Source organism: Sphaeramia orbicularis, chromosome 5 (assembly GCF_902148855.1).
Source record: "Sphaeramia orbicularis chromosome 5, fSphaOr1.1, whole genome shotgun sequence".
Classification (NCBI taxonomy): domain Eukaryota; kingdom Metazoa; phylum Chordata; class Actinopteri; order Kurtiformes; family Apogonidae; genus Sphaeramia; species Sphaeramia orbicularis.
The window spans coordinates 25822918-25839191 of NC_043961.1; the positions used below are offsets into that span (position 1 = coordinate 25822918).

The 16274-nt window shown below is 39.6% G+C and overlaps 1 protein-coding gene across 8 annotated transcripts in view; it reads left to right on the forward strand.

The window, feature by feature from the left end:
• The window catches only part of kif21b (kinesin family member 21B), a 68451-nt gene that overhangs the window by 32959 nt on the left and 19218 nt on the right, over positions 1–16274 (forward strand). For 5 of the 8 annotated variants that reach the window (XM_030135253.1, XM_030135258.1, XM_030135254.1 and 2 more), the window contains exons 8-26: positions 975–1170; positions 2192–2381; positions 2516–2579; positions 3603–3833; positions 4577–4709; positions 4802–4940; positions 6059–6247; positions 6320–6519; positions 6626–6733; positions 7428–7744; positions 7950–8133; positions 8881–9084; positions 9186–9287; positions 10283–10448; positions 11540–11600; positions 11781–11829; positions 12417–12661; positions 13313–13381; positions 13547–13657. In XM_030135253.1, coding sequence (XP_029991113.1) covers positions 975–1170; positions 2192–2381; positions 2516–2579; positions 3603–3833; positions 4577–4709; positions 4802–4940; positions 6059–6247; positions 6320–6519; positions 6626–6733; positions 7428–7744; positions 7950–8133; positions 8881–9084; positions 9186–9287; positions 10283–10448; positions 11540–11600; positions 11781–11829; positions 12417–12661; positions 13313–13381; positions 13547–13657 — 2958 coding nt within the window. The remainder of the gene's footprint in view (positions 1–974; positions 1171–2191; positions 2382–2515; positions 2580–3602; positions 3834–4576; positions 4710–4801; positions 4941–6058; positions 6248–6319; positions 6520–6625; positions 6734–7427; positions 7745–7949; positions 8134–8880; positions 9085–9185; positions 9288–10282; positions 10449–11539; positions 11601–11780; positions 11830–12416; positions 12662–13312; positions 13382–13546; positions 13658–16274) is intronic. The other 3 variants (XM_030135255.1, XM_030135256.1, XM_030135259.1) reach the window with 2 other exon arrangements.

Genomic DNA, 16274 nt, shown 5'->3' on the forward strand with positions numbered 1-16274 from the left:
ACATAACACAAGATGGAAACAGCCTCATTTGATTAAAATCTGCCATATCAAACATTAAACTTGTGACTGATCAGCTGACTTTTCCCTGGGTTCTTGCCTCATAAACAATGCTCTGATTCATCTACTTGGTTTATTACAGTCATGTGTGATATAGCCCATATCATTACCTTTTAAATGCAATGTACAGCCTAGTTTACTGACAGCAAATCAGTTTGCAGAAATGCACCTAATTCGCATATTCTATTTTGAGACTTTTGAAACATTTGCTTTAGATTTGTCTGACATTTTGTGGAAGTAGTCTGCAACATCTGCTTTCTTTTGTACCACACTGAAAGTATTTATATGTTCAGCAATCTTATGTACAGCCAGTGTTAATGATTTTGTGTTCAGAATAATGTAAAATATACAGTCGCGGAAAAAATTATTAGACCATCAAAAGTCATCAAAAACAATGGTTATGCAATCAACTACTAACTTCTGTGTGTATCATGTGACTAAAACAGACAGAAAAGAAAACGTGGAATGTCTAAAAGCACTGTTTTTGGCAGTACAATGTCATAGCTGTTGATGTAAGAACTTAAGTGATTTGGGTTATTATTAAGAAAACATGAAAAATGGCTTGATATCGGCTCTTAAATTAAACCCTTATGAGCTATTTTTGTTATCATTATATTTATCCAATCAAATGTTCCTTTAGTTGTACCAGGTATTAAAATGACCAAGAAATTTAGGAAAACAAGGGGTGGTCAAATAATTTTTTCCACGACTGTAGAGAGTTTAAGATTCTTTTCAGAATATATATATATATATATATATATATATATACATACATATATATATATTTTATTTTATTTTATTTTATTTTTTTTACTTATTTGGCTTTAATTCAGTTATTTTACATGTACATCAAGCTAAATTACTATCATAGGCACAGGAACAGTTGCAGTAAACTTCCAAATTTATTTCCTGTACAGTCGTACAGTGATGATCGCCTGCGTCAGTCCATCTGACCGGGACTTCATGGAGACGCTGAACACGCTCAAATACGCTAACCGTGCACGTAACATCAAGAACAAGGTGGTGGTGAACCAAGACAAGACCAGCCAGCAGATCAGCGCCCTGCGTGCAGAGATAGCCCGACTTCAGATGGAGCTGATGGAGTACAAGGCGGTGAGAGATAGAGGGGATGGAAAAAGGGGAAGCAGAATAAGTGGGTGAATGAACAGTGAAAGGCCCACGAAGGGAGATAACGCAGTGGGCAGTGAGAGAGGGATCAACAGGGGGATAAGATGGATGAAATGGAGAATAGTTGCTGAGCAGAAGTAGATGTAGTACATTAATGTGAGTAAGACAATATGCTATTGGAGCAGCAGAAGCCATGCCTGCAGCAGATTACTACGTACATTGAATTAAAGATCATTATTGGAACACACACATCCTTTTATGCCTTTACCATAATGCAAACAGGGCCTGGCTATGAGGAAGATTAATCAGTGCAACCTCAGCATATTGCAGTGGAGTGCAGAGATATATTGATCCCTCAGCTGAATGTACTTGTCCTGTGAAGGTGTGTGTGTGCTTTGTGTAAGATCCTGTTGAGCGCAAGAACAAGAGAGAGATATATGATACGAGAGAACGTGAAAAGAACGAGCAAAAAGTCTTGACCTCAGGGCTTTAGAGAAATCGAGCGATCATTTAGTGGGAGTGTCAGTCTATTTTACAATTAAGAGTTACCAGGTCCAAAGTGAATGTGTGACTATGTGCAAATGTGCAACTTGACCTCTGTGTGTTAATAATGGATGTGATGTGACTGGAGTCTGGAAGTAATGGAGTGTTGGAGTGGTGGAAGTAATGATGTCTGCGAGCTGTGACTGGAGTAAATAGTGACTCTGTTCGAAGCTTACACAACAGGATTTCTGCAGCATTAATCATTCAGAGTCCGACAATAGTAGCTTGATTAGCCTTGACAAACAGGCAGGTTGTAATCCGTTTTGAACAAAAGCATTGTGTTTAGATTAAAATGTGTGGAAAATAGGGCCGCTACATTATGTATAGATACATTCTACGTGCAAACATGCAGAATCAGTTGTTTCTAGATCTGACTTTTGGCCTTGGTGTTTATATTTTCTTAAATTTTGGAGCTCTGCAGGGCCGTGGTCACTGTTATTCACACTGGCATGCGTCTCTGCAGGGAAAACGCGTGGCATGTGAGGATGGTTCAGAGGGCTACAGTGACCTGTATCAGGAGAACGCCATGCTGCAGAGAGAAAGTGACACACTGCGCCTCCGCGTAAAAGCCATGCAAGAGACCATTGACCACCTCAACACCCGTGTAACACATCTACTGGCCAATGAAGTCAGTAATCTGCTCTCCAAGTCAAGTATGTGAAGGAGAAGAAGAAATATTCTTAAACACAGATTGTTTTCCACCATTATTATCCTTCTAATTCTGCGGTTTATATTTATGTATTAAAGCCCTTGAATCACATCGATTTGCTCTGTTTTTAATGTATAGGTGAAGGTAATGAGGAGATCGGAGCTTTAGTTCAGAACTACATCAGAGAAGTTGAAGAACTAAGGTAAATGCTTTAATCCCTCCAGGATGTATTTTTTTTAATTTATTTATTTATTGTTCTTTTTCACATGCCATACCACACCACACCACACCACACCAACTTCATTTATAAAGGGCTTTAAGAACTTACAGCTGGCCAAAGTACTGTACACGAATCATAAAACAGGGAAATAAGTAAGTAAAAGTAGTGATAACACAGGGTGCAAAGCGGGCTAAGAACAACAAAATACAACCATCATAAAAACAAAGACAAATTAAAATCTGATAGAAACAGCATAAGAAATTTAAAAACAAAAGTGTTCATGTTCATGTTGGAGCCAGTACATGTTCATGAACATAAAATACAACAAACAGTACAGCAAAGCCAGTTGAGGATTACAGTTATGAATTATTTTTAAGTCTTAAACCATTAAACCTCATTCTTAAATCAGGATGTCACAATTTTATAATCCTGTTTACACTGGACCCAGGGTTTAGTGACAGTTTTAGTCTTTTAATATCATTCCCAGGTTAGCCATGCATTTAAGTTGGAAATTGTTCATGTTCTGTTGAATTTTAAATACATTCAATATACATAGGGTCATTTTAAGAAACACCACATTATGTAACTAAACAGCAGCCACTATGATATACAATGGAAAAAATAACTCTCAAACTGAAGCACAAATGGACAAAAAATGGAATAAATGGACTGATTACAGAACTCGGAATGCTGGAAGGACTGAATAATATGAATGTAATATCATGTAGTGTACCCAAGCAAGGTTTGTTTGTTCACTTTTTGTTGTTTTTGCTGATTGTGTTTGTAGAATTTCAATAAAAACTTAAGTCAAAAAAAACCCCCAAATAAACAGCAGCCACTATGACAGAGTGAAATGTTTAGCAAATATAAACTACTACTTTGTACGAGTCATAACAGACCAACTAAAGCTGTCGCGGTTAAAACCCATAATGTGTTTCATTTTAAAACCAAGCACATGGAAAGTATGAACAAGTCTCATCCCTCATTCCCTTTTTTTTCCTTCAGATCCAAACTCCTCGAGAGCGAAGCCATGAACGAATCATTGCGAAGGCAAGCAGCCCGGCTCTCCTCTCGTTCCACGTTCCCCTCCTCTTCTCTGAGCCCGGTCCCTGGCCACCCTCCTGGCTCTTCTCCTGCTCCCATGTCCATGGAGGCTGAAATGACAGATGTGTTACGCCGAGCCAAGCTGGACATCGAGAGGCTGAAGAAGAAGGAAAGGAGGCAGAGGAGGATGAGGTGAGAAGTTCTATGATCATAAGTATGTTCCACCTGTCCTAGATGGATGTCCATTTAATTTCTCGTTTTTTCCCTATACGTCTTGACTTAACACATTTGAAAACGATGAGACACCACTAAGAGTTCAGTAATTGTTCCTGCCAGTCTGCTCTTCCCTCCTCATTGCTTCTCTACTCCAGCTCAAGAGGCACATCACAAGTCGATTAGAGTTTTGGGAGAACTTGTCCTGAATAGAATTGGGCTGGAGCCAGTGCTGAGTAGTCATGCTGGCTTGGTCACAAAAAGGGCCAATTCACTCGGCCAGTGGGTCATGAGAGAGGAGTACATGGTCTTACAGTCTAATTGAGGTTTAATGGGACAGGGATGGAATTAGATAGAAGTTTAGAAATGTAATGGGTGATAAGCAGGAGGGTTGTAAAGACGGAGCAAAGGGGAAAATAAAACTGGCAATAAAATGTAACGGGAAAAGAGATGAAGAAGACAGCTTATGACTTCAGAGGTCTGATTTTGTCGCGAGCACATTTGGCAACACTCCCAGTGCCATAATATTGTATGTTTGACGTGTTTGACACCAACACAGAGTCTCTGTGTGATCTTGGCTTTATGTGAGGCAGTGATGTTGTGCTAGATGGTAAATAAGAACACGCTGTATATTACTGTAGGTGAACTGGATAGACTTATCAAACACGGAAAAAGTATTTTATGATTGTGATTAAACCAACATGTTTTTCCACTTCTTGCAGTCCGGAGTTGGAGAAAGGCCTGAAGAAACGAGTGAAACTGCACACTCATGAGAACGGAGAGAATGGGCAGGGTGGAGAAAATGGACAAAACGGTCAAAACGGAGAAATTGATTCAGACGATAACTACACTGAGGTAAGAAGACGCGTGTTGGCATTCAAAAGAGTTTATACCAAGAAACAATAAGGATATCTGATGTATCTGTTTTTTTTTTTTTTTGTTTGTAGGACATCATGTCTCCACTGCAGGAGGAGAGTGGTTGTGAGGATGATGAGGGTGAAGACGAAGAGGAGGGAAGGGAGGAGGAGGATGACTTCGACAGTGACGAGAGCCTGGTGGATTCAGATTCAGATTCTGACGAGAAAGGTGTGTTTTTGTTATACTTCAATAGTATTTATTCCTGTCCTGCTCCTGAAATCCTGCTCTGAGGCCTGTTTTTCCTAGTGGGCTAATGGCAGGGTGCTTCCACAGGTCTTGAAAGTCTGGAATTTTGAAACAGTTTTTCAAACTCTGAAAAGTCTGGAATGTTTTTTTTTGAAAGTCTTAATAAATTATGGAAAAAGGTTAATCTCATAGTTTTAGAGTATGCTCAAAGGCACATAATTGTGCTGGTATTATTTGGGCTGTCATTTGTGATATTCTGTTCATGTTTTCTTTTCTTATATTTCTCATTTAATAGGTCTTATTTTATTTTATTTTATTGTAATTTTTTTTCTCTTCGTCTTTCTGCCCAGTTTACTCAGTTCTTGTTCTAGTTATTGTTACCATTGTAATTATCACCATGGTTCTTATTGTTAGTATTGTTGATATTTTCTTTTGAGGGTATTCGCCTCCTTCTTCTTCCTTTTTCTCCCCCCTTCACTCTTTCCTTCTCTTCTTCCCCTTTCTTCTCCTCCCCCCTGTTCCTTCATGTCAGGTCCGGCATCAAAATCTGGTTCAACAAAACTCCAAATAAAGACAGTAGAATATCAAGGGGAGCCTCATATACTTTCTGAAGTTTCCCTTAGCAAAGCAGACCAACATTCTGCTGTTATGATGCCGGACAAGACAAGTTGGAAAAAAAAAAAAAAAAAAAAAAAAGACACATAATCTTGTAAGATAAGAAATACATGGGGAAAGCACATAAAAAAGTTGATATGATTTGGCTAACCGGTCAGTACTGGAATGATTGTCGTGAAATGTATTTGTGTGATATCCATGCACTTTTGTGATTTTCATATATTTTGAAAACATTTCTCAGTAAAACATAATTTACTGCAAATTATGCATTCATTCATTCATACAATTATTAAAACAAACTTTTCTATTACACACAACAGGTTCAATCTTAACCAAAAACTAGGCACACAAGTATAAGAGTGTATATAGTCAAGGTCTTGGGGAAAAAATATCAGTGTTGAAAAAGTCTGGAATTTTCATTTGGATAAAAAGCAAGCACCCTAAATGGTCTTTGTGACGTTTAACTCTTGCCCTCTGCCTTGTAGCCAACTTCCAGGCAGACCTGGCTGACCTGACCTGTGAAATTGAGATCAAACAGAAGCTGATAGATGAACTGGAGAACAGCCAGCGCAGGTTGCTGATGCTGAAGCTGCAATATGAGGAGAAGCTCATCCTGCTGCAGAATAAGATTAGAGACACACAGCTGGAGAGAGACCGCGTGTTGCAGAACCTCAGTGAGTTCACTTTACACACTTAGTAAAAGTATATACTGTGACTATAGATCATTAACGGTATTTCATTCACAGTGTCGATGGAGAACTACACAGAGGAGAAGGCCAACCGGATCAAACAGGAGTACGAGAAACGCCTGAAAGAGATGAACCGTGACCTTCTGAAGCTCCAAGCAGCACAGAAGGAGCATGCACGCCTCCTCAAAAACCAGGGGAGGTACGAACGGGAGCTGAAGAAACTCCAGGCTGAGGTCAACGAGATGAAAAAAGCCAAGGTAAAGGGAGGACGAGGCTAGCAGGGGTGCGACTGCAGGCGAAGGAAACTTGCATGGAATGACCACGTGCGCAGTTTAGGATACCTGATCCTTCTGTTACTCCTAGGTGGCGTTGATGAGGCAGATGAAGGAGGAACAGCAGAGGAGGAAGATGGTGGAGGCAAAAAGGAACCGTGAAATCGCTCAGCTCAAGAAGGAGCAGCGGCGTCAAGAGGTCAGCCTGCATCTGTGTGTTTGGCAGGAAGATATTTGACTTTCCACATGTACTGTATGCATCAACAGCTTTGTTGAAAGTATTCTTACTTCATACAGTTTATCTGCAAAGTACAACCAACAGTGTCAGGAAAAACTTAACGGCATAACTAACTCGCACATTATTATTTCATATCTCGTGAAAATAAGAAAAAGGGGAAATAAAAAGCAGCTAAGAGTGAACACAATAGCCAACAGTACGAACAATGTCCTGCTTTATCCAACCCTGTCTAAACTGAGTCAGCTGTTACTGTTAATTCAGATTTCAGTGCTGTATACAAAACACAGTTCATGCTGATGCTTGCATATATGTGTCCAAATATCCAGGATCTCCATCTGTGCATCATCCTGTGTGCCATATTGAAAACCTGACTTTTACATTTTGAACATATATTGCACACATTTGGGTGTTGCTACTCTATATTTTTAAGTTCAGCATGTGTTCATTTCCATCTTTTTTTGTTTTTCTAGAGCAGAACGCCTATTACTGTCATACTGTGAACCGTAATTTTTTTAATCTACTTCTAAAAACCCCTTTAAAGCTGGTTATGTGATTAAAAAAATTTAAAATTAATGTATATAGTGAAAATGTTGAGAATGCAAACTATCTGCTATCATATTGAAGAAGTATTTCCCTCCCCCTTGTATCCATCCAGTACCAGATCCGAGCGCTGGAGTCTCAGAAGCGTCAGCAGGAGCTGGTGCTGCGTCGTAAAACTCAGGAGGTGACGGCTCTGCGGCGCCTGGCCAAGCCCATGTCGGACCGTGTGGCGGGACGCGTGGCCCGTTGGAACCAGACTCCTCCAGCCACAGACTCTGGAGCTGAGTTGTCTGCGAGCACCACAGCCAGCAGCTCTGAACCTGAGACTAGCAGGAGTGTGAGTGGCCTGGTTCGGCAGTGGAACAACAAGAACAGTGCGTACGGATACCTGGGAGAGAGTGAAGGCAGCATGGACGGAACACGGGTCATCGGGTAGGATGCGATCATGTACTTACTGTGCATGTGATTATGTTAAGAAGAAATTACATCCTTTAGCTTCAATGACACAACTTGTTAATCTTGTTAAGTAGAAACTCTCAGTTCATTGTTAGTCTCTTTCTTGTCTGTAATTCATTCGTTGCATCTTCTCATCCTAATGCTCCTGTTCCCCCTTCCCTTTTCATCCCGGTCTCTGCAGCAGTAGAAAGAAGTTGCAGCGTAAGCCTATGGGTCTGGGCAGCGTCGGAACAGCTGGCAGAACCAGCAGCTTCTCGAAGTCAGCCCGCCAGAAGTGGCAAACCCTTGAGCGCCGCGTAATGGACATTGTGATGCAGCGAATGACCATTTCTAATGTGGAAGCTGACATGGATCGCCTTATCAAGGTATAATCACACAGCATTGGCGTTTTTACTGTAGAGGAGGGGTGCCCACACTGTTTCGGCTTGTAAACTACTTTTAAAATGACCAAATCAAAAAATTATCTACCTCCGCTATATATTAACACCAACAGCCAACCAATTAGTACCAACAGTTTGAAAGCTCAGTAGGTAACTCCACTGACTTTGATGTGGGAGACCAGAGTTCACATCCTGGCAGGAGTGGTACTAACAACATCATTTTGCCTATAGGCTAACTTCTATTTTTTTAATGCCATGTGATCTGCTTGTACTACCTTTATGATCTACCATTTTTGAATGTGATTGATGTATTGGACCTCTCACTGTAGAGAATAAACTATAAGGAAGAACTGTAACATCGTTCTGTTTTATTTTACAGCCTTACAAATTTAGTTCCTTTGACACTATGCTATGATGCACGTAGTGAGATGAATTGTTGTTCTGATGAAAATTAAAAACTGAGGAACCAAAATAACTGCTTTATGTCCTAGTGGCAGAAGTAGAGGTAGTTCCTACATCATAGCAGCAGCTTTACAAAGTGAAAGAGGCTCTTCCTTCCCTTTTTATTCTTACATGCCATGTTAAAATCATCCATTACAATTAGATGTTGAACAGTTTATGAAGTTACAGAATTTGTTCAAACTTAAATATTAATTCAAATGGAAAAATGGAATATTCAAAACTTCCTGTTTATTTTTTGCTCTTCCTACTTTTGCGTTTCTGTTGAGACAGAAGCGAGAGGAGCTGACGGCTCAACAGGAAGCACTTTCACATAAGAGGGAGGTGCTAATGGCAGATGGTGAGGGGCCAGAGGCAGAGGACCGCCTCCTCCAAGAAATCAACGAAGACATTGAAGTTCTGAACGCCAACATCGATTACATCAACGACAGCCTGTCTGACTGCCAAGCCACCATCGTACAGATAGAAGAGACAAAGGTGTACACACACACACACACACACACACGCACACACACAGTCTTATACACTCTGTGTTTGTTCGTGAGGACTGACAGGTGTCATTCTGTGTTGTCCTGCAGGATGAGCTGGACTCAGTGGACACCTCAGTGGTCATCAGCTCCTGTTCGCTAGCCGAAGCACGCCACCTGCTGGACCACTTCCTGAAGGCTTCTATAGACAAGGTGAGCTGCGTAGAGTTTACAAATGCTAAAAATTTTTTAAAAGCATGCAGTGACCCATTTATTAAAAAAAGAAGAGTTTAACAGTTTAAGACCATATTTAATTCTGACATTTCTAAGTCATTAGTTTGCACAGTTTTTATTTAAGTGTTTAAATACTTGTGCTTACACTGTAATTAGGCAAGGCACTGTCATTATATGTAGGTCATTCTTCTTGCAACATCCTGACTGCAGCATTAGAAATAAGGACAGTGCAGATGGAGTAACTAATGGTTGTAGTGCCATCTAGTGGTGTCTACTTGGCACTGCATGTGCCTGAGTGCACGTTTTTCCTTTTTTTTTTTTGGTCCCAAAACTGGCATCCCACTCGAGGTGTGGGCTCTCTGTATCCCATCTGTATCCCATATTATAACAGTTAAGTTTAATGTGTGTGCTTGTATTTTAACTTTTCTATGGGAATGAAAAATTGATTATACACTCACATTGTGGGGACATAAAGCTTGACCTCACAATGTGAATTATTATATTTGAGGAGTAATACTGGTTTTAATAATAGTAATAATTAGATTTATGTAACTCTTTTCAAACACATAGTTACAGAACGTTTCACAAAAAGGGTACAAAAACATGTTTGAGTACTTTACCTCCATTCAGACGCGCTTTCAAACATAAAGAATACAATACTACTACAACCAAGCACACACAAAACCAAAAGACATACAAAAAACTGAAAAGTGAAAGCAGTTTGAGCCATGACTGCTAAAACACAATCACCTCTGGAGTTAAAGTAGGAACATAAATCACCAATAGTCCTCTATCATATGATCATATAGTATTTTTATGAGTAGTTTTAATGTCAGGGTGAGGTTAAGGTATGTTCCTCTTATGTTATGACTCCAGGAAATTCATGTAAAGCCCACATGAGCCCTTAATATTTGGTTATAAATGTGTGCATGATCATCTTTTTTTTTTTACACTGGTTGGTTATGTGTGTCTAGAGCTTACAGGTGGCTCAGAAGGAGGCTCAGATCAGGCTGCTGGAGGGTCAGCTGAGACAGACCGATGTGATTGGCTCATCTCATAATCACATGATCCTCGATGCCCTGCGGGAAAAGGCCGAGTACATCCCTGAACTGCAGGCTCTCATTCACAACGTGCAGCAGGGTGAGGGATTGTTTGTGTTTAATTCTTTATTTAGTTTGTTTTTCTTCAGTTTTGTTCCTTTCCCATTTCTTCATTCACTTCTATTTTTGTATTTGAATCACTATGTCAAATATATGTATCCATAGGGATTACGCTATAGTAATAATATACTTGATAATAATAATATCCTCCTGAGACCCAGCAATGCATTTTTGTCCTTTGTAGGGGACAAGAATTTGACAGCTTTACCTAAAAAAAAAAAAAGATAAAAATAATGTTCACTGCAAATGACATTCCATAAAAACAATGGATAAATAAAAAATGTATATGAAAGACCAGTTGTGTGTTGCTGTTCCCAATTAAGACAATTATTTAATGTAAAAAAGCCAAAACGTCAGGAGGATATCATCAATTAGTCAATTAGCCAAAATGGAAAGTAAATTCACATCTTTTTTTAAGAGTTAACTACTTTTATTTGGGGTTGAGAAGATATATTTTTTTTACTTCATAGAGACACAGAGCTAATGTTTGAGGCACTGTTTCTTCACAAGCGCCGCATATGTTAAGTCTAAAAAAATCCTACTATAATGGATGTTTCTGTGTCTTGTGCGTGTTTGTCCAACGTGTGTGTCCTATCGATGTCCCAATGTTGCAGCACGGAAGGGCGTACGGGTGCAATGCCGCTGTTGCACCATGGGAGGGTGCTATCGTACAGTGGCACCATGGGTACAATGCTGCTAGTATCTATTATTGACTTAAATGTTCAGCTTTAAAAAAGTAATTAAATGCCCATTACTACTATACCATACACTCATTGTCTAGGTTTCACTGTACTCATATGTGAAAATGTACTGCCATCTAGTAATCAGTACAAAACTAAATATACAGTAATAACAATGACAATTTACACTTAATTATCCACTTGCAGTCTTGTTTTGGAAATTAAGAAATAAAACAGACCAGGCTTAACCAGTAGAGTACTATATGAGAACATAAAACTGCATTAATAGATGTTAAATATTAGAGCGTGGGAGTGGAGCGATAATGACACCGATTTTACCTTACAGTAGATGCTGTTCTGCAGGCTGACAGGTTGTTTTATGTGCTTCCAGAAAATGGTTATGCCAGCACAGACGAGGAGCCCTCTGAGTTCAGCCAAGCCTCTGACAGCAGGTGAGTCTGCAGTCTGCTCGCCCACACACCTTCTACTTCTCACCCTAGACTACTTTCTGAAATCCCTTCTACACTCACGATAGTTAAACTTCAGTTGCAGTGAACTCGGTGTCTCTCATATCTTCTGCTGCCTGAATTCATGCATAATTTTCCAACTCTGCTTTTTCTCTCTTCCTCAAGTGTGTCTCAGATGAAAGAATCCAACAGCCAAGATGATTTCAAAATGAAGGTAATGTAGGTTTGTGTTTCCAAATCAATAATGGTTCCATCAATATTGAGAGATGTTATAGAAATTATACATCACTCCTCCTCATATACATGTTTTGTGTCCAGTTTCCTTATTTCATATTCCATATTGTTTTTATATTTCTTTATTTTTATGGCACTATTAAAACATTAAGAGGTGCTTTGTCTTGCAGCCCTTCAGTCCTTTCTGAAATGATATCACAGTGCATGTAGTCAGAAGATGTTTTGGATCCATGCAGCTGTCATTTCACCACAGGATGGCAGTATAAGCAAGGATTTAAATTAAAATTTTGTGGAAGACCCTTAATGTGATATCAATCCCTCTTATCGTGCTTTATTTGTAACTTTATGCAGCATTTCTTTGACCTCCTGCTTATTTAAGACGTAATTATTGTAGTGTTGTCATATTCTCTTTTCTTTGTTTAAAATTTTTTCAGACAGTGTCCGACATCTAGATTTCCTCTTGTGACTTAATTAAATTCAAGTCTTTATATTTATTTCATGCCTCATTTTTTTTCATATAATTTTCCCCTTGCACTTTTACACAATTGTTGCCTATTTTTCACTCAGATGGAGCCTCGTCTGTCGGCTCAGATGAAGGCTGTGTCTGCCGAGTATCTGGGTCCCATTCTAGACCCCACATCCAGCACCAAGCAGCAGTACATCACCAAGTCTTTGGCCTCGCTGACGGATATCCAGGAGGACGGCTTGAGTCTGGTGCCTGGAACCTTGGGGCTCAGCCTGTCCCTACGGGAACCCTATCACAGAGACCGGGCATCCCGCACCATCAGCCTACCTGTCAGGGGACACACCTTGTGAGTCATAAAGATTTCAATAAATGTGGAAAAACACTAGGGATTAATGAGAAGAGGCATGGATCAGACACCCTTGAGTTTAGTTTACCTGAAGGAGAAAGAGGGAACAATGGTTGGGATGATTTGTTTGTCTGTCCTTCAAAAGAGGACATCTGTTTCTCCGTGCCCCACATGTTAAATGTCCCCTTTCACAGCAGGTTCTGAACAGCAATATTTGTTCTTGTCCAACAATTGTCTAACCAAACAGAATTCCTGAAATAAACAACAGGCTACAAAGACAAGAATAACTCTGTAATTAAACACCCCATGTAGTGTGAATTATCATCACATAAAAGATTAATTTTATAGTCAGATTTGTCAGAAAAGAACACCTCTAAATCAACAACTGCTGGGAACCTGCCAGAGGCATGACATTTTTTAGGTTATAGAACTGCTTTGGGGGGTTTAGATGGAAAAGTCAATGAAATTTGCATCAGTCCTCAGGGTGGAGAACCTGCTTCTGTGCCGATTTAAAGAAATTAGTGTGCTACTTACTTTAGACTGCTTGTGAATTGCATAAAGCCCTTAAAGACATGTATCGTCTTCCTCTTAATAGATGTGCACTCCCTTGAAGATTTGCTTAGTTTGCTTTTGTGTATGTGTGTGTGTCAGTCCTAGGCAGTCTCGGGGTTATGACACCTCCCCTATAACACGGAGGAAATCCTACGACCGTGCATACAGGTACATGCTTCGTAATGCTTCGATCCATGCTACTGTGCAGACAGATCGATCCTTTTGTTTAACTGTGCAATGTAATTTGCTCCCATTGTTTTCATCCATGCTCTTTTTTTAAACTCTTTTGTCCATCTCATCCTTAACCTCCCTCACCCTGCTGCCCTTTATCAGGCCCACCGATGGCTACACACCCCCATCTTCCCCTCCTCTGAGGACCAGGAATGACCGCAATGTCTTCTCAAGGCTCACCAGTAACCAAACGCAAGGTTCTGCCTTGGATAAGTGAGTATTCACTCGTGTATATGCGCTCTGCTGGTTTGACATAAAAATTGCTGTTTTGTCCCCACATCTCATTCAATCAATTCAGTCTCTCTTTGAATCACTTTTTTACAGCCTCCACCGTTTGAGTTCTATATTGGCCCAGTAGATAGGCTGAAGGTCAGGCCTTTGGGGATGAAAAGTGCTTTTGTCTGCACTATAGATTAGCCTCTTAAGAGTGTGTTATTCCAACTGTTTATCTTCAGATGACTCACATTCTCAGACAAAATGTCTTTTCATCTAACAATAATGTGTTTCCCGAAGGGTACAGATGGTGCAAACATCCGCACAATCCAGATGTTAAAAGCACGTGAGGCATTGAGGATCTGATCATCCAAACCGCAACCACAGGCTACTCAGAGATGCATTAAGAACATTACCAACAATGTGTGATTGCAACTTGTTTCCCAATCCTTGTATTGAGGTTAGCAGAAAACAAATGCAAATAAGGAGACAGAACCTTCTTGTATTAATGTCCTCTGTGGCGACATACATTGAGGAGACTTGTGGATAGAAGACAATCAAGATATGTATGATGTGTGAGTTATAAAGGAGCTGAATGTTTTGAGATGATGGGATTTATATGACAGTGATATACGTAATCTACATTTTGGAAGCAAAATTAGCTTATGCAGTTTTATGCAATTCAATAAAAAAGCAGCCCTGTAATAAATCTCATCCAGTTACAGCTGACATGGAGTTGGCTTGTATTATATGAATGATAACCTATGTGCATACATTAAGAACAGTGTTTCCAGTGTTTGAACGTTAATGTCAGTTACAAAGCCAAACACCTGGCCTTTTTTACTTCCTATTCACAATCAATTGTACCTTTCTACCTTGAAAAATGTCAGCAGTTAATTCCAGTCTGCGATTAGTGGTGCTGAAAGTTGTTTGCATTTATTTTGAAATCTTTATTAATCCAGAGCATTTCTCAGCTTTATTGACCTCACTGTAATTGTTGGAAAGGACGCTGTGTGAAGAGAGGTAGGGGTTGCATCTGTGCAAATGTGCTGTGTATGTGAATTCATGTTTGTGTGTTGGAGCCTGTGGGTCCTCATTATCTGGAGCAGGAGTAGGTAAATGAGTTGGCTCGTGTCATCTTTTGATGCAGCTGGTGTCATTGGTTGCCATTTTGAATTGACTCAGGGTGACAGTGTGGGAGGATGTTTATGTTTAGGGGTTTCTATTTAATTCCCGCAGGAGGAGCCTTTCTAATACGTATAATGCAGGAGGATGAAGTGTTGTGAGATTTTTTCTGTATATCTTTGGTTGCAATTGCATGCATTTTGATGGATGTATTAATCATTTCACACTCAGTGCAAAGAAACCATGCCATTTGTACTTTTGTTTTGTAAGGGTGTGTTTAAAGGCTGCTTCAGTGAGATTTTCTGCCTCTAAAATGGCGTGTACCCTAGGCACAAATATTTTCACTCAAACGTAATCATTTCAATATTTATTTATTGTCCTGCTATTACACCGCCCCAAGTCTGACACATAATTTATCATCACAACCGTGAATTCACAGTCATGTGGCTAATTTATTCCGAAATTATTAAAAAGGCAGTATTAATCAAAGTGGCTGACACATGAAACTATTGCGATGCTCTTTTGAAATGCACCAAGACGCTCTATTAAAAACCAATAAGATGTTTTTGTGATTGTGACCATGTACATGCATTCTTCTTCTGTTTTTCACTCATTGATATTTAAGTGGTTTATTTCCCTAAGATCTCAGGATCAAGGATTTAAGTTGGATTTAGAAGATAGAGTGGATTGAGGTGACTTTAAGTTTCCTTGTGTTCAGCTGGATAAGAAGCCTGTGAATCACAGAGTTTTTTTTTTTTTTTTTTTTTAATCTTCGCATTACATTTTAGCATCCACCAAACTAATGCATTTTAAAAGGATTTTGTGTTGAATGTGGAAAAAAGCAGACGTCACTGTGATAACAGCCACTACGAATAGCTGTAAATACCAGAAAATAGAGGAATTTCTGTCACCTTTTTTACTCGGTTGTTCCCTGTGGACATATCTACAACCATTTTGTTTTAATATTTCATGCTCAGGTTTTAAGCGCAGGCTCTCATGGTGACAAATCTGAAGCTATAAAATATTTATTATATAATACCATTTTTATTGCACTGCTACACACATATCAGCCTTTCCTCTTGTATGGATCTGGATCTTTTCCCTTAGCTGCAGTAAACATGTTCACCTGTGAGTTTGACTGAGAAGTTTATCCTGCATTTGACTGGATTTCCCCTTCTATTAACCCTGTCTGTGATAATCCCTCATACCTCTTTCTGTGTTGGTGTAATTCCCTGATTATGGCTGGAAAGAGTAGATGTAGGAGGAGACGCCGATACCACAGTAGTCACACATAGAGGACAGAAAGATTTAGAAATTGTCCTGTGCAGTTCCTACATCTCTGTGTTTGGCTATCTGGGTATCAGCGCCTCTGCCTTGACTTCTTCCCTGTTTTCCTTTTCTTCTTTGTTTAAAACCTTTAATCTTTTTATGTCTGCCCAAACACAGCTGGGGATTTGTCCACTAAACCAGCTTTTGCTTAGCGTTGGTGTGT